Here is a 22,203-nt window from a genome sequence, read left to right as displayed (position 1 = left end):
TTTCTTTTTGTTTTTTTTTGGCAGTCTAGTTATTTCTTTATTAAATTGTGTAAATTAACATTCCCAAATAAATCACTGACACTGTTAAAAACATATTGAATACCTAAATATTTAATTGCTTTGCCAGCTAAAATTACCACTAGTGCCAGTAAACACAAATTATGATTACAAAGGCAGGCTATTTATTAATGTATAATTATTATAATTATATAATACTATATTTTGACCGCAGAATGCTTTTACCATAGATCATAATTTGTAAACTTACACATTTTGACATTTGCATTACATAACCAGCTCCATTGGTATGTATTTTGTGATGTAGTTAACTTGCTCAGTATTTCACCTGATACAACACTGCATGTGCGGATCTAGTATGAGTCCAGCTAAACATGAGTCACAATAAAAGAGCTAAAAGACTTGTAGAACAAAGATAAAATCATGTCCTTGCTTCAGCAAATGCATTTTATCTCACACATGCCTTTATTAAATCTATTAAATAGGTTTATTGAAGGGTTTAGTGTATGTTGTACATTATTTTCAACAAAATAGCAGACATTTCATTTCTGAACTGCCACGAAACAACAACCTACGTAATAAAATGATGTCAGAATCACCTTCATCTGTTTCTGATACAAGTGAACATGTTTTTGTGCCACTCACTGGACATTTCACTTTGTGTAATGAAACATGCAAAAAGCTATGTAATAATATCATTTTGCAGAAACGTGGCCTCAGGCACGTTTTTCCAATGAGCCTGGATTGGTATTTTGTGTAGTATTGGATTGAATACTCTAAAGCTTTGTCCAAAGCACCAGATTCTTTCAGTTTGCTAGGATTTTCTTAAACCTTATCTAAACTAACCTATCAGCCTTGTTTTAGCATTCTGATGCCAGTACATACATTCACAGTGTCGAGTATTAATCTAAGTCAATAGCCTTAAGCAATGGCTCTGTGTACCGTTGAATCTTGAACAAGCCTCTGCAGTTCAAAACCACAAACAGTTACAAATCAAAACATGGTCATGTTCAAGTACCACAGTTTGGGTAAATAAAGACAAATTTGCTTCAAATGAGGAGAGAAGAGCTCGGTTTACCTCAAACCGAGATTCACCATCTCTTAAAAGAGGGTCAGCAGGCTTTTGGCTCCTTACCTCTATATAAATGCAAATAGAGGTATCTCATTTATCAAACTTGCATAGTCCCAACATCTTCCAGTCTTTCCTGCGCTATCTCAATATTTGCCAGAGCACCTTACAAAACCTGTCATTAGTTAGTGTTCACCTTAAATCCTGTAGTATATTTACACTACTACATCCTTCAGAGCGTACTTCATAACTTTCCTCTGAGGTAGGGCAGAAGCTCTACTGGGGTGTGCAAGGGTGTGCAAGGCTAGGAGGTCCGGGACAAAGCGTATGGCTAAACACACGTAATTTCATACAGCCATTAATCACAGAGAGCCAGTTGCTGTGGCAACTGTTGCCTCGGGGACGATGCGCTCATGCTCACCACTGGTGGTCCTGTCGACAGACCTACCGGACCCATCAAGCCTTAAGTGCCAAGGGTCGCACCTCAGGTGGTACCACAGAAACAAGGAGCGAGAGAGATGCAGATCTGTTTTTCAGTCAGCAGACATGCTGTATACTGCCAGCTCTGTGTTGTTCCTTTATTTGCTAAATGCTACCATGAATAGTTTGCATGCAGGTGAGACAGGACAAGCCAAAAAGCAACTTAAAGGGTTAGTTCACCCAAAAATGAAAATTAGCCCATGAATTACTCACCCTCAAGGCATCCTAGGTGTATATGACTTTCTTCTTTCAGACGAATCCAGTTGGATAAATATAAAAAATTGTCTTTGATCTTCCAAGCTGTTTAATGGCAGTCAAGGAGACTGGTTTTCCTTTGCTAAAGTAAGGAAACTTTGCTTCCTTTGCTCCTGTAAACAAATGTTGGTTTTCATGAGACTCACCAGCCGACATCTTACATCATCCTGCCGGAGCTGCTGAAGAGTTCATTTGCAAAAACCATGTTTTTTTCATTGTGCAGTCCAATTAATCTTAATCAAACTGCAGTTGGGTTATTTTGATTAGGTTAAAAAATTAACAAACTGCTATTAAACAGCTTGGAAGATCAAAGACAATTTTTAATATAACTCAGATTGGATTCATCTGAAAGAAGGAAGTCATATACGCCTAGGATGGCTTGATGGTGAGTAAATAATGGGCTAATTTTCATTTTTGGAAATTTCATATCCCTTTAATCATTTTAGCCTCTAATTTGATTGGACATGCTAAGTTCAAAAAGAACTGGTATTTTATATACTACTGGAAATTCCAATATCTGTTGTCTGTGTTTGCAGCATTCCAGACTGCTTTTGGAATTATTTTCATTGGTGGGACAAATTATACACAAAATTTCAACTTAACATCTATCATACATCCCCCAAGAAAAACATGACATTGTGTTTGGTTTTAAAATTAATGCAATGCATTTTTTGCGTGTTAAAATTTTCAGATTTTTGTACAGGTACTCCCTTCCAATTGCTTATTTTGGTCATGCTTTGTTTTAAAGTCCAATACTCGCTATTATCAAACCATTAACTACGACATTTGCCTCAATAAACTCCTAATTTGATATATAATATGAATGAAGAGTTCATTTGCAAAAACCATGTTTTTTTCATTGTGCAGTCCAATTAATCTTAATCAAACTGCAGTTGGGTTATTTTGATTAGGTTAAAAAATTAACAAAAAAAATACAGCTAACTAACACAATAAAAACATGATTTTTGAAAATTGTATTATCTGTTTTTGCAAATAAACTCCATATATTTACACACATATTAACAAAACAAGAGGTGCAATTGTATCATTGTTGCATTACATACCAGCATAGACATATTTTTTTACTTTACGCTAGAACTGTCCCACATTTGAACAATCTCTATCTTTCTCTGCTCATTTCCTTTTTTTCCTTCACTGTATGTTTGGCTTGGCTGAGAATCCAGCCTAAACACTTGCCCTCCACACAGGAACCACCCTAAGCTGAGGTCATCAATTCTGAACCTATACCCGGGCAACAGAGTTTAAGTCATGGAGGAGAATAGATGTGGAGAGGAACGGTCGCGCCGAGCAGTGCACATGTACGACATTTGCCTCAATAAACTCCTAATTTGCTGCTTATTAATACTTAGTCGGGTGGTTGTTACGTTTAGGTATTGGGTAGGATTAGGTATGTAGAATATGGTCATGCAGAATGTGTGCTTTATATATACTAATAAACAGCCAATAAGTTAATAATAGGCATGCTAATAAGCAACTATTTCATAGTGAGAATTGGTTCCTAAACTAAAGTGTTACCCTTGTTTTTATTTCACATTTAATTTTGTCCAATTTTCAAAAGTACTATTATTATTTTTACAGCTCTGTTTATGATCTGTGTTAACAGTGTACTGACACTTTAACTGGCTTCAAAACAGCCGCCAGCACGAGGGCCATGAATCTAGGCCGGCAGCAGACCTGTGTTTCACCTCATAAGGAGAGAGCAGGGAATACCTCCTTCCAGACGCTGTTATCTATGCAATTGCTTGTGTTTTTTTTTTGTTTTTTTTTAAAAAGGACAATAAGAACTTTTAAAAGACAAAAATATACTTGTAGTAGATACCAAAATAATCGTATTTTCTCATCAAATTCTTATTCCTAAATTCATATGCTGTAATTAAAACCTAGTAAACTGGTATTTTTGCAGCCTTTCCACTCTTTTTCTCCTTTTTTGTCACAATGAAAGCACTGACTTTTAAGAAATCTGACTTGTAATAATTTTAATAAAGTTTATTGAGCAATTTTACCTAAACAAAAACACATTATAGAAAAATCTAATTCAATTTTATTAAATTTTTGTTTTGGAAAGAAATTAATACTTTTATTCAGCAAAAAATGCATGAATTGATCAATCACGACAGTAAAGACATCATAATTATTTTAATAAAATTCACTGAGCAATTTGACCTAAACAAAAACACATTATATAAAAATATAATGAAATAAATGATTTTGTTTTCTTTTTATTTTATTTTGGAAAGAAATTAATACTTTTATTCAGCAAAAAAACACATGAATTGATCAATCATGACAGTAAAAACATCATCACGTTTTACACAGAAATTATGCTGCACAACTGTTTTTCATAAATAAATAAATAAATAACTAAATAAATATGCTACTTGAGCACCAAATTATTAAAGAATAATCATGTGACAACAAGACTGGAGTAATGGCTGCTGAAAATTTCGCTTTGCCATCACAGGAATAAATTATATTTTAAATAGGAAACAATCATTTGAAATTGTCATTTAAAAAAAAAAAGTCATTTTAATATTTCACAATATACTTTACTACTTTACTGTTTTTGGTCAAATAATAGACTGCTTTCAAAAACATTTTTAAAAAATCTTACAGAGCCCATAGTTTTGAATGGTAGTGCATATTTTCAGATTATTAAAATGTCCTTTGTGGTCTCTCAGACCTCAAACAGAACATGAGAATATAAATTCAGTAAAGCACATACTCTTTTCAGGACCACAAGAATTTGGTTTTAGACATAGAGGTACAGATGTTTGTCATGAGCTCTTCACTCTGACTCTATTCAGCTGTCGCATCCCTGACTGTAATCTCAGCAGTACATTCTCCTGGCAGACTAAATGGAAAATATCCGGCTGATGTTTATTCTGGCAGAAACTCTCTTTCTTGTGTGTGCATGTTACCTGTTAGGAACTGTCATTGGTTTTGTTCTTCAGTGTGACAGGTCTACACTCTTAAAAATAAAGGTGCTTCACGATGCCATAGATTAGAAGAACCTTTTTATCTAAATGGTACCATAAAGAACCTTTCTGTTTCACAAAAGGTTCTTTGTGGCGAAAGAAGGTTCTTCAGATTATAAAAAGGTAAGAAAGAGATGGTTCTTTAAAGAACCTTTGACTGAGTGGTTCTTTGTGGAACCAAAAATGGTTCTTCTATGGCATCGCTGTGAAGAACCTTTTAAGCACCTTTATTTTTAAGAGTGTATAGTGACAGAGTGTGAAGTACATATATATAAAATATAAAATACACTGTAAATGACATAGTACAACCTACATACGTAAAATAGAATCACTTTTAAAACAACTGCCAGTAAATCTGTAATAAAATAATTCACAATAACGATTGAACCATAAATTTTAAGTCTCCATCTGTAAAAAGTAAAACTCACTGATACTTTGTGCCAAAAAGAAAAATTGCTCAATTGCTCACAATCATCTGTCTCACTGAATCTTCATAACATCCCTCATTTATTCCTGTTTTGCCAAACCACAACTGAAAGAGGCTGACACAAGCTTTCCCTATAGTATAAAAGGCTCAATTAATTCATTTAGCTGTTTCTTCGCCTCGAGGGCCAGACATCAATAGGTGAGCAGACAATCCTCTTCAGTGCCTACTATAAACAACGCCGGCTGGCGCTGACTGAGGAAACAGGTATCAACAAGGGTGAGTCTGAACAGCACTGCAGCGCTGTGATTTAAGAGAGGTGTTAATGCCATCAAGAGTGAAGTCGACTGTGTCTTGCCCTCAAGCCTTATGCAGAAACAGCCAATAAATTACACAATTGCATGATATATGAGAGAGCTATCCTTATAGCACTAAACATCACAGCCAAGGAACAGCTAGAAATGAATAAGACACACCTAAGACAAAAACATGCTATGGTTGCAATTATGTTATTGAATGAATACTGTAAAAAGTGGTTACTGTATGTCAGGGCATAACCTGGCGGTTAGCACATCTGTTCCCACATGTATGTTTGATGCTCATGTAGGTATATTCTCCTTTTTTATTATTAAACAAATCTCAAATCTGAGTTAGTATGATTTACTCTGTGTGTGAATCAGACTTCTAGGCAGGAGACACAAAGTTTGTGTTGTGAAAGTCAGCCAATTTATCCTCAGCTGGTTCCCGTCAGTGATGGGGAGACTGCTTTATTTCTGTATCACACTAACAATGCAGACAATGAGGGATGACATTCCGCATGTTCCTAAGAAACAGCTTTGAATCTGTGAAGTGATAACATGAACCTGCCTGAATTTTTCAAATGTAGTTATAATAAGTCATGAATAAGTCATTGTAGAGTGTGTAGGAGAAGCAGTTTGGAGCAGAAGCAACCCAGCTTCCACCAAAACGCTCAAAAGAACACGTCTCCATCTTGAAACTTTCAAATTCTCCTTTCAGAAACAAGCTCAAGGTTTTCTTTTCTTGGGCTTGTAAAGGGAATCTGTGTTCCATTATGTATCAGACCAGTAATATCAACCAAAAGCCTCAAAAATGAATGTTTTGCCTAAGGGAAGCTGAGATGGCCAATATAAAGTCTTAACCATGCTGTTTTGCCTTGTATGTCAGTGTCCTGTGCAGTGGTAACTTCTTTTTTTTTTTGAAAATGTTGTCCCTTTTCAGCCCCTTGTGGGATGAAGCAGTGCCAATATTGTTCCACACACAACAAACAAAAGAAAAAGTTGTTGTTGCAGTTGTTTGGTTCATTTTGCATGACTCTGAAATTCTGAATAACCTTGATTTTATACTCCAAAAAATTTAGCAAATTACTGACATATTTGGGCATCAATTTGAAGTAATAACTGACTTTTCTGGCAAACCGTAAGGCTTATGTATAATTTCACAATCTTTGTAACTCAGAAATCCAAACCATCCCAACTGTCTCCATGCTATCCCTCCAAAAACATTCTTTGATTATTCATTCTATCACAGATTCCACGTGTAAGGTTATTCATCAAAGATAATATTGGATATTAAAGCTGAAAGTGAAAAATACTTTCACATCCAGCAGGCCTCAGACATTACCAGTCTGAGATTATTACAAATGGGAAAATGTTGTATGGCTGAACACATCACTACATTTATTGCATGTAATCAACCGAATCTGAAGCATCCCAAATCTTGTATAATTTTTTTGTCTAAGCAGAGATTTTCTTCCTCAGATTTCATGTTATGATTACAATAATATGCATTTCCTCTCAGATCTTCTCATTTTAATGTCCTTTTAAGATGTTTATTCAGTATACTAGCAGACGTTTCAGCTGAAAGCCTTCCTCAGTGTGTCGGTTCACTGCCCATTAGATGATCTCATACACAGTCTGTGAGTATTATCAGGTGTTCATAATTAAACAATCAACTGGTTCATAAAATAACAACATTAGGAGCACTAACACATCAGGCATATTGCTCCTCGGAGTTGGAATTGAGTCATGAAAAAATGCTTTAAATGCCAGTCCCAGCAGGATTCAGCTCTTGAAAGGAGCGTGGCTTGATATTCTCTGTTCATGTGCCATCGTTCTGCCTAAAATAATTCTATCCTGTCAATATACACTTTTCATACATCGGCCTGAAGCTGTCGATGTGTCCTTGCATAACAAGCACATCATTGTATTTCAAAACAATGCTCAAGCGCTCCGACCACATGTGGTAAGATGGGAAGACAGAACTTTGGACAACGTTAAACATTGTCAGAGTGAGGAATAAATTGTTTTGACTCCTATTTACAATCAGCGTTGGTGTTCGGTTCTTTCTAAGCTTGACAATTACGAGCAATTTAAAAATGGAATCATAAAAAATGATGTCAGATATTTTTAATAGTATTCTCTCACAAAATGGGCACAGTATCACTCCATCAATTATGAGCATCCTGATGGAGCGGCATACTGAACGATTCCCTTGAATTCAAAGCAGCATTATCATACTCTTACACATAGCATCCCGCGTGAGTGCGATGTGTGCTAACGCTCATGTTTCCGAGCCCATGTGTGTGTGTGGTGGCGTCTAGTTAAACGAGATGCAGATGGCTGGTTTGGGCCTAGTGCGTTGCAACCTGGCAGGCATCAGGTTGACTTTGCTGCAGAGTATTCGGCTCTAGAGCCAGGCTCTCCTCTGGAAATATACTCACCCCCCTGCAGCAGAGCCCCAGCGTGGGCTTTCCGCCAGCACTGATCTCGCCAGGAGGTCTGGGCCTTCTCAAAAATACACAGCCTGCCCCACAGGTTTACAAAAGCCAGCTCAATGCACCCTTATATCTCTGGTTCTCCTGAACAGGCTGGGCTTGTGCATCACAGCCTGATTTCAAACTCTCAAAACCATTGTTTTTGATCACCCTTCCTGTCAAAAAAAAAAAGTCCAAAAAAACTGCCAGCCAGTATGGAGTAACATGAAAGAGCTAATGAGCTTGCTAGTGGAAAACATTCATGTTGTACAATCACAAACAGGTGGTTCAGAACTGCTAGGTGTTTGCTGTATTTGTTTGATGCATCTGCAGATGATGTTGAAGACACTTTTGAAAATTGCTCTACAAGAATCACATGCATATGAGAAGGTCTTGTTCGCCTGTGGTTTACAAAACAAGATGAACACCAGTAAACACTGATAAGCGTTCTGGGAAATGCGGTCACTGGATGAGCCGCTGCACATCTACTACGATGGTAATTCATCCCCTTTAAACAGGAGTGAGGTAGAATAGTGAGATAGCAGAGCAAAGTGCAAAACCTCCGTAAGGTTCTCACAATCTCACATCTCACCCTCTTTTGCTTGATAGGTGGGACTATTTGATCCAGCGGCAGCTTTGAAGATTAGAGACGTTGATTTATAAAAGCCACGTGGCAGCTAAAACATTAACTAGTGTCTTTTACTGTTACTGACATAGACAAACACACAGACACTGAGATTACTGATGGCTGATTATCTATGAAATCTGACAAACAAATTTATCACCCTTCTGTGTTCCTGAATGAAAGGATTTATGTTAAAATCACTTTTTAATATTAAATATAGTGCTTTAATTTTGGTTTTTCAGAGAAAGAATAATTCACCCAAAAATTAAACTTCTATTTACATTTGTTGTACAGTATGTAACCTGTATGATTTTCTCTGCTAAATACAAACGTGAAGAAAAAAAAAATATTTGAAAAAATTTTCAGCTGTTTTTGTCCATACAATGAAAGTCAATGGGGTGCACACCTTTAAGCACCATACAGCTCCAATGGTTTAATCCATGTCTGAGTCCAAATCAAATGGCAATGTGTTCTTCCCTGTCACCTGACGTAACGTCATGACACAAGCACCAATTGATGTTTGATATAACTGATGTGTTGCCATATTTATATGAGTATGATATGATGGTATGAGTAAACATGAGTTGATTAAGTATTTGATCTGATTTGAGAATGGATCACTACTTAAATGGATAGTTCACCCAAAAATAAAAATCCTGTCATTTACTCTACCTCATGTCATTCCAAACTCGTAATTCGTTCATTTTCAAAACACAAGTTTAGGCTTCCGTTTACCATATGTATATGCGATGATCAGTATGTGAATAAAAGTTCAGTTAAATCTGTTCATCATATAAAGCGATCATGTCTTTTCAGAAGACTTGGATTAAACCACTCAATACACATGAATAAGTTTTACAGTGACTTTATGAAGTGTCAATGTTTCAGAACCTTCTCTTTTAGGTGAACTAACCCTTTATGTTTCAGTCTGTTCAGCATAGAAATTGATCGTATTAAACCACTGGAGCATGGATTAATCTTACACTAACTTTATGACAATTTTAAAACTTGAAACTTCACTGACTTTTATTGTATGGGCAAAACAACTGAAACATTCTTCAAATATCTTCTTTTTTGTTCTGCAGAAAAAAGAAAATCATAGTTAGAGACAACATGAGGGTGAGTAAATGATGGCAGAATTTCAGTTTCTGAAGGAACATTTCCATATTTACATTTTATAAGAGCAAACGGGCAGTACTTCATTTTCTTCTCAAATGTGAATAACGTGTCCTGGGAGATTACCCCAATGGAGGTCACCTAATTCATGTCTTCAGAATATCGATCGACCTGCACTGCCAGGCAAGAATTTCAGATTCAGGCCCAAGAGAGCTCTAAAACACTTCCAAGTGTGCATTTAATGTTCAAGGAGATCATGCAGTAACTATGTGAGACAATATATTCAAACTGGCAGAGTCATATTGTGGTTTGGCAAGTTGTAGGGATGTTAGGGAGTTAAATGTAACTTTGTGACAGAGAAACAAGTACATGCGGGAAATACAAGAGAAGCGATTTGGATTCTGACAGCGATTTGTTTTACTTCCAACAATAGAGGACAGAGAAACATCCCTGATTCATCTAAAACCACAGTCTGAGATTCAACACATCCTTCTGTCATCAAGATTACATTGCTCTTAAACATTTCCTTCTCTTTACTAAAACGTTCACATTTTACTGCCTCATCTTGTCTGCTCCAGCGAAGCTTGTAAGTAAATCCTCTTTTATAAGTATATTTACATGCACAGTTATAATCAAGCTACAGCAGGTTATTGCGTATCTGAGTTACTGTACACTCTATACAAGTATAAATGACACAATGCGTAATAGCATAATTGAAGGACTAAATACACACTGTCTGTTTTTCACACCAGGTGTACATTGGAAAGGCAAATTGTAGTCCAATTAAAGTGTATATGCTGGACAAGCCAAGCTGAACTGACTGAGCTGAATAATGACGCTAGTGTCTTTTATAGATATGCTTAACAGCTGAAATTGAAGTTGTTTCATAACTGATGAACAATATTTACAACATTAACACAGTTATTTTCCTGTTTATTACTGTGAAGTTGCTTTGAAACAATCTGTAATGTATAAAGTGCTACAAGAAACTGTGACTTGACTTTAAAAGGATTTTTATGTAATGCAATGATTTAAATTATTTTTCCCCCAAGTACGGAGTAACATACCCATTTCATTCGGATGGCCTTCCTCTCATCACTTTGTATTCTTGACAGGCTTCAGACTGTGGCTCAATGCATTAAAAAAGCATGCCTCTCAATGGCATAAGCTGATCAATATCGTAAGGCCACATTAACAGGGCACTCAGGGGTTTATAGGGGTCCTTTTCCACTCAAGGATCCAATCAGTTAAGTGCAGTTCAAGTGAAACCTAGGTCTCTTTGCAGTCCCGCTTATTGATCACTATCTATTAAACACTCTCTCTCACACTATGATTCACTCACTTTAAAACCTCCCTTATTATCTCTGTTTCAAATCCATCTCTCCTATATGTATTCTTGTTATATTTAGTAAGTGAAATTCATAGCACAGCATCCCCCAGTTCAACTCAAGCGCTTTGGTGAAATTTCCTTTCAGTAAGAATTCGGTCTAGTACATGAACACATATTAGGACCAACAAAGACAATTGCACTGAAATACTCCCCAGCGTGCTGGAATGTTTCTCCTACATACATTACTGCTGAAAGAGGACCAAACCCTCTGTCAGATCATTTACATCATACATTTCCATATTTAAGCTTGGGTTATGAATGAGAGGTTGCCTTAGTGTTCTGTAGGTGTTTGATTGCATTTGGCCCTCACACACACACAACCGTTTTCCCTTGGGTCCTGCCCTGGCTCAGAGGTGTCACAGGGCTCTTTCTTCTCTTGTTTAAGCTCTGTTTGCTTTAACGCTGCCCACCCCTTCACTCCTCTCTTTTCATTCTCTTGCTCTTTCTTTACATTTCGGCACTGGATCTGATGGCACTGCGCTCAGGAAAAACACAGCCGAGGAATGTTCGGCAAAAGCGTTGGCTCGCTGACAGCAAGATGGATGCTCAGAGTGACGATCTTTTGTGCCCCACGCAAGACTCACACATGCAGGCCCTGATAAAAATAAAGTGTCAAGGATACAGGGGAGCAATTCATTTCTGCTGTGCGACAGTGGTGTCTCAACTGGTTTGTTTACATTTCCAGCGAACAGATACATGTTGGGCTCAGTCAGAGAGAGGAGAAGAAGAACAAGCTCTTCTTTTCTAAGAGGAGTTAAAACAGGCATTGAAAACTAACTGGGCAGGTGCAAAATTAGCTACAAAATGTGTGATTGATGACAGATGATGACTATCAGGCTCTTTTCATTATAGCTATGATTCAGACTTGTTTATGCACAGCCAGACATTATTTGCATGTCCAAATGACAGTGCACAGTCACTGCTTAAGTCTTTCTGCTATTGAACTGAACTGACTCAATAAACAGATGCATAGCACGTTAAAATATCATAATTCTTTTTCACGTTTTTGGATGCAGACTTTTTCAGATGCTTTTTTATTACAGATATTCTGTTTAATATCACAGAAATACACAACGGGCATTGTCAGTGTTAATGTTATTTTATTTTAAGGACTGTTTTAATCAACAGGAATTATATGCATCAGCTGCACCCATAAGCACTTTTAATAACCCAGAGAGTTATATTATGTATCCGACTGCTGATAAACAGTCTGCTTTAAGAGTGCTTCAGCATGGTTTGGGCCATCTTAAGAGCAGCCAGACAATTCAGTGCAAATTATGACAAAATTTCATTTCATTTATGAATTAGGTCCCTCATCCATTCAATTAAGCGTCATGGGTTTTATTTCTTTACTTTAGGCATAAGCAATAGACTAAATATTCATGTTCCTCCAGCTAAGTTTGTCATGTAGTGATACTGTGTTTCAAATATCTGTGTATGTAAAATGTATTTTTATTATTACTCATTTTATAAATAATATTATAAATAATTATAATAATAACAACGATAATAGTATGTAAAATACAAATAAAAACTAAAATGATCGAATTAAGTTATATCAGACAGAGCTGGTAAGATTGCCAAATATTTATATAGCCTATTTGGCAATCTTACCAGCTCTGTCTGATATAACTTAATTCGATCATTTTAGTTTTTATTTGTATTTTGTTTGTAGTATAACGAGAATAAATAAAGTATAAGTAATAAAGAAAAGTAATAATAATAATAATAAGAAATAAAGCAATGAATATGTCTGAAAATGTATTTTAATGACAGTGATAAAATTGAGTGCACGGGCCAAAACACGAGGCGGCTCGTTTGCAGACTTTTATCACATTGCTCTTTAGACGACAAAATATATAAGCTGTTTGTCTTTCTCGCTTCAGTCTCTAAAGACACCTTTTCACTTTTTCCGATTTTTTTTTTTTACATTTATACGTGATTATGCGGAATATATCCTAATATTGTTGCCCTAAACTAATAATAATCACTATGAATAGTAATAAAAAAAAAACACAATTTAAACAGTAAAGACATATCTTTCTTATCTTTCTATCTTATAAAATAAACATTAACACGCATCTTAGCAAGCTGTATTGGACAAACGAATACACATTTTTTGTTCAAATATATTTTAGCGCATTTTGTTAAAATGAATCGTACAGTAAACATGTAAGCCGAGCCTAGGTTTCTTAAACTTCCATATTAATGTTTTATTTTTGACGTAAACTTTTAGTTAATAATGCATAAAACCGTTTGCTAAACAGACCTTAAAGTGAAGCTATGTATTCATTAATTATGTTCCTAAGACATTTATTCAAACTGTTCGATGCCGAGATTGGTAAAAAATCGGCTGTTGCATATAGTTATAAATCGTAATAAATTCTATTTGTTAAACTTTGACAGCACTAATCTACTTGCTGCTTACCTTTAAACCATTATTTCAAGTTTTAAAAAATTAGTTTTTTATTTTTTATTTTCCCCAAATCATTTAGTGAATTCTCCATAAATCTGTCACTTATATTGTTGTACTGTAATGGTCCTGAAAGTTCCCTTCACTAGAAGCGAAACGCTTGCATTTAAAAAGAAAACACCCGCACTTTTTACTTGGCAGTCATGGCTGGTTTCTAACTCATCTCAAACAAATTGTACGTGCGACGAAAAATCAACGATATGTCTTTGGTGATGTGTTCTCGCCTTAGGCTTCGCGCTTTCCAAAAATGACGCAGAAATAAAAAGTTGGACCTACCGACACATTCGTTGGCTTCTCTGGCGGTTGCGCGCTGCCAGGGTCGGTCATAGTGAAAAGGTTTGCATCTGTCACACTCTGGTCCGGCTGTATTGTGCTTGCACTCGCACACCAGGTTTCCATCCCGGTCTTTGACGCACCGTGACGCGTGTCCATTACACTTACATCTGCCTCCGACCTGCAGGTCTGACACGGCGTAAAAATAGGAATCTCTGGCCAGCTCCGAGTCATCCTCATTTTCGTCTCCGAAAGTGTGCAGTCGGCTGAAAGTCACCTTAATGTCTGTGGCGGTCACCCAGTCCTGAAGTACGGGTGAATTGTCAAAGTCGTGCGCGGAGGGTCGCCCGTCCGGGGTGCTGAACGCGATCAACCAGCTCCGAGTCATCCTCATTTTCGTCTCCGAAAGTGTGCAGTCGGCTGAAAGTCACCTTAATGTCTGTGGCGGTCACCCAGTCCTGAAGTACGGGTGAATTGTCAAAATCGTGCGCGGAGGGTCGCCCGTCCAGGGTGCTGAACGCGATCAACCCGCCGGAGAGAGGGTGCATGTCGGTGTGAGAATCTGTGCAGATGGCCTCTTGCTCGTTTTGCTTAGTGATCGTGGCTTTGCTGGGCTTGTTGTACATCTTTCTACACTGGGTCGAGTAGTACTGGAAAGGCACCCAGGACTTTCCGTAGTCCATCGATTTAAAGATAGCCATGGACTCTGGTCGCGGTGTGCAGAACTGCAAACTCACGTAGGTCACCTCGAATTTCTTGCCCAGGGACAATGTTAAAGTGACGTTTTGAGGATACTGGATGTAATTGTCCGACTGCCAGCAGGTGAGGTTGTGAGGATTGTTCAGGTCGGTTAGGTAAGCAGGTGGGTGATATTTCTTTGGGTCCGACGCGTCGCACGTGTGGCAGTTTCTGTGCCTTTCATCCCCTTTCTCAGTCACCACACAGTACCGACTCGGTGTTTTGCCGCAGGTGCTGGACGCGCGCACTTCCTTCCCGAACGCCGCGTTGACGAAATCGGGGATGCATCTTGTGGGGTGACCGTTCTCGTCGTAGCACGGATCCGGTGGAGAGGTCTGAGCGGCGAACATGCTCATGCCGTATCCGCCGACAGTCCCTTTGACCACACAGTAGAGAGTCACCAAAATGACCAAAGCATCCGAGACCCTCAACATCATCATGCGCCTTCCTTAGTCTCTCCTGTGCTGAAACACAGCCGTGTCCTAATGAGAAGACGCTTTCACTGTTTGCAGATGGAAAATCAGTTGACAGTCTGAGCGGGATCAATCCACAGCCGATATGACACCGCGATCAAACCGGTGCCAAATAACAAACTAATGCGAATCTAAATCTGACTCCAGCATATGGGCAAACTCCCGGATCTAAACCACTACGGAAGATCCGACAATATTTACGCTTTCGCAATTAAAGAAAATCGCAATTGGAGAAATCTCCACACAGGTCACTGTACCTCCGTCAAACAGTTCAGCAAAAGCAGAAAAGTCACAAAACAATCTCAGTTCGTGCTGGCTCTCTTTTCCCGTGAGTATTGGACACGCGCTTTCACTTGTCTGGTTCTTGAATCTCTGCGCATGTAAAGGATATAAGAAGATCCCGTTAGTTTGAGCTCTAGTGAGATAGGAGACACTCACGTTGTTGCCTCTCTCTCTCTCTCTCTCTCTCTCTCTCTCTCTCTCTCTCTCTCTCTTCTCTCTCTGTGTATCCACTCTATGGAGAAAGAGCGGGACGCATCTTTACGCAGGGTTTTGAGCTCATTCATCTCCAGCAGTGACACTCGAGAGAACAACGACATCCACTGGTAGATTATCAATAAAACCAGCAGACGGGGATTGAACAGAATATAGGCTAATAGAAGCGCAATTTGAAAATTAGTAAAACATAGGCCTATTCAGTATGCTATCTTCGCTCTGCAGGCTAATTGTCGCGTAGTCTATTTAATTTATAAAATAAAGGGTAGAGACTTTAGAGAAAAAGATTTTAAAAAATAGCCTAATGTTATTTTAGCAACAACATAGGCTAAATCGAGTACAACAATAGGCAAATAATGCTCATTTCAGCAAGACAATGTGAATTTATAATATTATTATAGGCCTATTTGGTCATTGTGTTGTGGAAAAGTAACTTTTTTTTATGAATGAGTTATTTGCGGTTGGTACCTCATTATTTTATCTATAGCCATCCAAAGTTAAACTTGACTTCCTTTAGTTTGGTTTACGTGTTTGATTAACAGGCTATATTGTTATGAATTACCAATTATTTAGTAACCAATTTAATAGCCTAATCCTCCCAGTATTAAAGGCAACAGCGACAACAAACCAAATAACTTTTCTAATACTTTTTTTCTAATACTTCTAACGTCTTCGCATTTAACACTTTTTAGATCGGATGTGGAATTTATGAAATGTTTTCTCTCTCTCAATACATTAATTTAAAACTAAACGTGAACATAGCCTACCATAAACTTTGATTGTTTTTATTTTTTATAATTACTACAGACTAACCCATACCTTGACCCAAGGTCTTTTGCATATTTAGGCCCAATGTATTTATGAATATAAATAAATATTATTAATAATCATAAATACTACATATTAATAGAACGATGACACCACAAAGGGACGTTTGAATAAATTTAGCCAACTACTGGGTTCAATTTTGTCTTAAAGTGTAGCTCAGTAAAGTATTGTTATTAGTTCCTACAAAAACACTGGTTTTACAGAGCATGCATTTTATATCATATATTTATCAAATGTAGGCTGTCCATTCCCAATGTATTTATGAATATAAATAAATATTATTAATAATCATAAATACTACATATTAATAGAACGATGACACCACAAAGGGACGTTTGAATAAATTTAGCCAACTACTGGGTTCAATTTTGTCTTAAAGTGTAGCTCAGTTAAGTATTGTTATTAGTTCCTACAAAAACACTGGTTTTACAGAGCATGCATTTTATATAATATATTTATCAAATGTAGGCTGTCCATTGTTTAAATCATTAAAGGCTATATAAATATAAAAGATTTTAGGCCTATATTTTTTATTTACAAATAAAACGAATTTCGTCAAAGATATGCAAATAGGCTACATACAAAAAGAAAGCAATGACAATAATAACAATAGTCTATATGTATCTGATATAGCCTACTCATCTAGAATGGCTAGTTTTTCAGTGGAAAGCACACGAACGGTCTTACGTTGTTAGAGTAACCTACAAAAAGAAAAGAAAATAAAGAACGATAGCCTACTTTTGGCGCCAGATAACTCATGCTCTGACAAAATTGTATTCTGCATGGTTACTTTGTTATTTATAATAGGACGTGCCTTTGATTGAAATAGAACTGCTAAGTAGACTATGCAGTTTACTCTTTTCATAATGACGAGTTAGACTCCTCCGAGCCACTTCCAGTAATTCTCACCCTGAGTGAGGATAAAGAGTTTTTTTTTTTGTTTTGTTTTTTGTTTTGTTTTTTTGTAATAAAGCGTTTTCTCACCTATAACAACGACACATTAAATGCTACAACTGGGCCTCCAAACGTTTTAGGAATAACAATGTTCAGCTCTAGGCCTACCAAATGATAAATTAATTAATCAAACGATCATTCAAATTCACTGGTTGTCTGGCCTACATTAGCGACTTACAGTAAGTAAAGCATCGCCTGTATTTATATGGGTGATTCGAGAGAGAGATTAACTGAACAAGGTGCTGAAAGACGCATGCGCAAATAGCATGAGTGTCAGAATGCGTTTCAGATGAAGTCTGAATATTAGATTTTCTATGTGAATGTAAATAAATGTAAATAAAACCAAGGTTATATTTTCAAAGAGATTATTTGTTTATTTATTTAAGAGCGGACTAACGTGCTTGTATTAGGCTGAACATTTGTATATTATTACAAACAGGCCTTAAGTGATTTTATGTAGGATACATATAGGAGCAGACTATTTATTTTGTTTACAAACGAATACAGACTTTTCGGTTGGCTATTAAGATATTTGTGGCTTCCATTTGAGGAAGTCCGAGCTCAAAAATGCATATTCAACTCGTGTTACTGGTTTTGATAGTTTACCGGTAAGTTTTAACATGTTACCCTCTTTCCCTCATTGTTTAATATTACTCATACAACACTACTCTACTGAAACCTAAACACCTACTTGCTATGTCGGTTCGTTTGTTGTTCTGCAACGCGGTTGAACCACTAGATGGCAGTATTTCATTTCCACTAAGCCAAGCTCATCCAAAGCATGTCGCCTATTAGCTAAAACACCTGTCATATTTTTTATTTTTTTGCTATTATGGATTTACCATTATATATTGTAAGCTTCCTGCCCTGCGCTGTCCTGATTCCTCTGACTGGAAGCGTTAGCAGATAAGTTCCTTCTTTAGAGCAGTCACAAACCGAAAAGTCACCAAGAGAGTGACAGACAGAGAGAGGCACTCTTATGGTACAAAATGCAAATTTTGACCTCTGGGGAAGTTAAGAGTTGATCTTATGCTGAGTATAGAGGCTGAGTCTGCAGTTAGACTAGAGAGAAGTCTGATAAAAACACATGTCATTTAATTGTTTGAATATCTTAAAACAATATCAAACAACACAATAAATGGTGTGTACCTAACAAGTGTACCTTAGTTAAATTATTTCAACTTTAAAAAAGTTATAAAAAAAACCGATATAAAATATTTTGTTTTTAATAATGGAATCTTGGTTCTCTTATGTTTGTGAACATTTGAAATATATCAACATTATTGTTCAGTAAATGGCAAAAAGCTGTTATTTTTAAGAACAGCTTGCCATTCATGGCAGTTTGCCATCCATAGCATCAATAAAACTAAGACGTCAGTCAAAGAACAAAGCCTGCGTGTGTAAGTCAAACCTCCTCCCACTCATGAACACATGTAGCCCATGTCTTCCTCTTTGAGTTCTTCTGCACCTTCTCTCTCTGAGTTCCTGTTTAGTAGCACTACAGCACGGCAGGCGTGCTGATATAACTGCTCCTGTTGTTGCTGCCGTTGTTCAGTGCCTATGTAGGCTGATAGAACCTAATGCTGAAGGATGTTTTTACATTTCCACCTCTTTTCATCTTAAGTGCTGGATTACACTGCAAGGACATCGGTTCCGCCTCAGCCCGCACATTGATAAAGGGCCAAGAAATCATGGGAAGAGGCTAAGAACTCCAGGTAAGTGTTGCCTGTGGTGCATTCCTATATCATGGTCATTTTATTCTCAGCTCATATAGGAAAGGAATACAACTCAGAATTACAAGGCCAAGTCAGTGGACATGATGTGCTTTAGCCAGAATCAGAAACTTTTTGCTTCCTCCACGTCAAATATTTACATGTGAAGACTCCCAATGCTCCATGACCTTTTAAATGGAGTTTTATGACAGATGATGTTCATAGCTTAGGATGTCAGGTGGAGACTTTACTATTCACTGATTTTGTGCAGTAAGGCATGCAGGGACAGCTGTTCTGAATCAGTAATCTGTTGAATGATATTTATCTACCAGTATGCAATACAATAATGCAATCATGTAATATGCTCAGTTATGTGACAGCACTGGTGTTCTGTTCTGTTATTATACATGGTTCTATTACTTAAATGATTTAGAATTTTAGACAGTAATCTGTAATGAAACTTAGACTGTGTTAGCAGTCTTTTAAATGAAGACTGCAAGCCATTCACATAGGCTTCCTCTGTGGCGAGCAGTCAGATGTAAAAACAGTGGCTAATTCGGAGATCTTATCACGTTCGAGCAGCAGACTTATAGACTTAACAGGCGCTCTAGTTCTCACAGAAGATCCGTTAAGATAATGAATGGGTGCTAATATAGCATGACAGAAATTATTTTTCTTAATACGTATATATACAAATAAACATTATCAAGAGTCTGCAGATTCTAAGTGCTTGGTTGCAAAATACAGTCAATCCCACAAATACAGCTGATGCTCCTTCTATGCTGAGCCATATGCTTTGGATCCAGTTAGAGGCCAATGCACTGCGAATTCATAATATTTGATGCAGTGGACACATATTTCCAAGTAAGGATGGAGTATAAGCCACTAAGTGCAAACAGATGCAGATGAATTTTACATTTTACTTGCAAATTAGTTTTCTTTTTAATACAGTCTATAATATTCAAATGATATATTGTTTTCATTTCCACCATAGCATACAATAGTTCGTAGTTCAAGTTCATAGTAACTCTGCAAGAACTGGCCTTCAGTGTATAGTTGACAGGAGCAAGTGTGATAGAACAGCTTTAACGTACTGAGATACTTCTTTTCATGCACAAACAGCATCTGACAGAAACTCTATTAATACATACATAAGGAAGTAAATTTTTTTGGCATTCATGTGCTTGTCCATAAGCAATTTAAGAGAGAGGAATATCAAATTATGTTACTGTTCAGCTAAAACCATGTGATGGTAGGTTTGGGTAATTTTAGCAGAAAGATAAATAGATTTTGCATACTTGTAAATATCTCAGTGTAATACAATGCAACACAATGCAATACACAAACAATCAATCAATAAGCAAGTAAGCATGCAACACCACACAACGGATGCAACTTTAAGTTGTAATTGCTTGTGACAAACTTTCAGCTGAGTGAAATTACAGGATCCTCACTTAATAACAGATCATTGGCTAAGTTTGGATTCCAGTTGAATCTGCTGGAAGATTATGCAACTAGAGACTGGAAATGAAACTGGATGAAAGTTTCAGTGGTGACGGTCATCAGTGTGTGTATCATTGCTTTTAAACACTGTGGTCAGCCCATTAAATGTCACTGGACAAAACATATTTGTGCTTAGACTGTAGGAAAGTTATAATAATGAATTTAAATGTATTAGATTCCCAAAAGTCATATTCAGGCACAACAATTATATACAAACTCTTACATGACACTTGTGTTAGTTTAAATGGCTGTCATACATGCTTTTGTCAGCCAGCTCCTCTAAGTTCAGAATACGTTAATTTTGAGTCATAATTTGAAGTGAAAGTGGCTCCTTTGTAATCAGCCATAGGCGTTGGTTGTGTCTGACATGGAAGACACACTACAGTTGTTTTGTGTTAAACCTCTTCCTGTTTGTATGACAGCAGGGTTCATATCTTTTCTATCAAATTCAGATTCCCCAATGTTTTTTACCTATGAGCTCATCACACCTGGCATTCCAAAAATAGAATGTGGTTTATTTATTCTACATATTTAGATTCCAATGACACACTTATTTATATGCTAAATACAGTATAGAAACAATTGCTTGACGTTTTTGGCAGCATCGCATCAGTTATTCTTGATAAAATTAACTCAGAACACAGAAATTCTGTTAAAACAGACTGGATTCAGAACAGAAATATTGCAAACATTCAAAATATATTCAGTATTACATCTATATGTGGACACTTGTAAATTACACAATATGGGGATATCCATACTTTCACTTAATAAACAGAACAGTCACCAGAATAAATGGCTGTTCAGAGTAAAACTGGAATTTTCTTTCTTCTAAATTTGGTTTTCTTCCATTATTCGGTACAATAAAAAATTATATATAAAAATGATTGTATGAGCTGAAAGGGTCAAATAGTGCAAAGCAGCAAAAACTAAACAATATATTCTATATATAGAATATAGTTTTTATTCTTAAAAATGTTGTTTTTATATTTCAAATTTAGACCACTAATAAACAAGCCATTCAAAGTCCTTAATTCCTGTTCATGCATGATTTTCTCTGCATGCATGCTTAACAGATTTGCTTGTTTCCTTGTTTTATATAACACACTACACTTCAGTTCGGTTTTACACAGCATAAGCTGAAACTGAGGTGAGTGTAAAGTTCCCACAGGTACCAATAGAGGCTAAAAGGAAAGAATAGAGTTCCTCATTTCCGCCTAGACGGGAGATTTGGTTCTGGTAAATATTGCTCTGTGATAGATCCCCTGCATCCTACTGTATCTGCTTAACTGGGCCACTGTGTCAGCGGCAACATATAAAAAGGAAGCACTTACCGTTGAATATTGTCACTATTGTTCGACTGCTGTTATTTCCTAAAACGATCATGGCAGGGGGAGTTTGGCCTTATTGTTATAGGAGGGAGGGATGTGGATGAGAAGACTCTGGGCTCACAGAAGGCGCATGGGGTATATTGGTCCCCATCAATCAGAGACTCCGCACAATGAGCGTCGACTCCCTCACGGTGTGGGAGTCTATCATAGCGGCCGATCGCACCACAACAATGAAGCAACACCTGTTTCCTTGGCAAAGCCTGGGAGCAACCTTCCT

General features: G+C 37.0%; 1 protein-coding gene across 1 annotated transcript in view; it reads right to left on the bottom strand.

Moving 5' to 3' along the window:
- Positions 1–15,491, bottom strand: part of LOC107704007 (netrin-1) — a 63,331-nt gene extending 47,840 nt beyond the window's left edge. The window contains exons 1-2 of the mRNA XM_016506827.1: positions 14,324–15,491; positions 13,896–14,169 (exon numbers count right to left, since the gene is read on the bottom strand). Of these exons, the coding sequence (XP_016362313.1) occupies positions 13,896–14,169; positions 14,324–15,070 (1,021 nt within the window). The 5' untranslated portion in view covers positions 15,071–15,491. The remainder of the gene's footprint in view (positions 1–13,895; positions 14,170–14,323) is intronic.
- Between the last annotated feature and the right edge of the window lie 6,712 nt (positions 15,492–22,203).

The sequence above is a fragment of the Sinocyclocheilus anshuiensis genome, unplaced genomic scaffold, assembly GCF_001515605.1.
Source record: "Sinocyclocheilus anshuiensis isolate Anshui unplaced genomic scaffold, SAMN03320099.WGS_v1.1 scaffold1477, whole genome shotgun sequence".
NCBI lineage: Eukaryota > Metazoa > Chordata > Actinopteri > Cypriniformes > Cyprinidae > Sinocyclocheilus > Sinocyclocheilus anshuiensis.
This window is presented reverse-complemented; position numbering and strand designations above follow the sequence as displayed.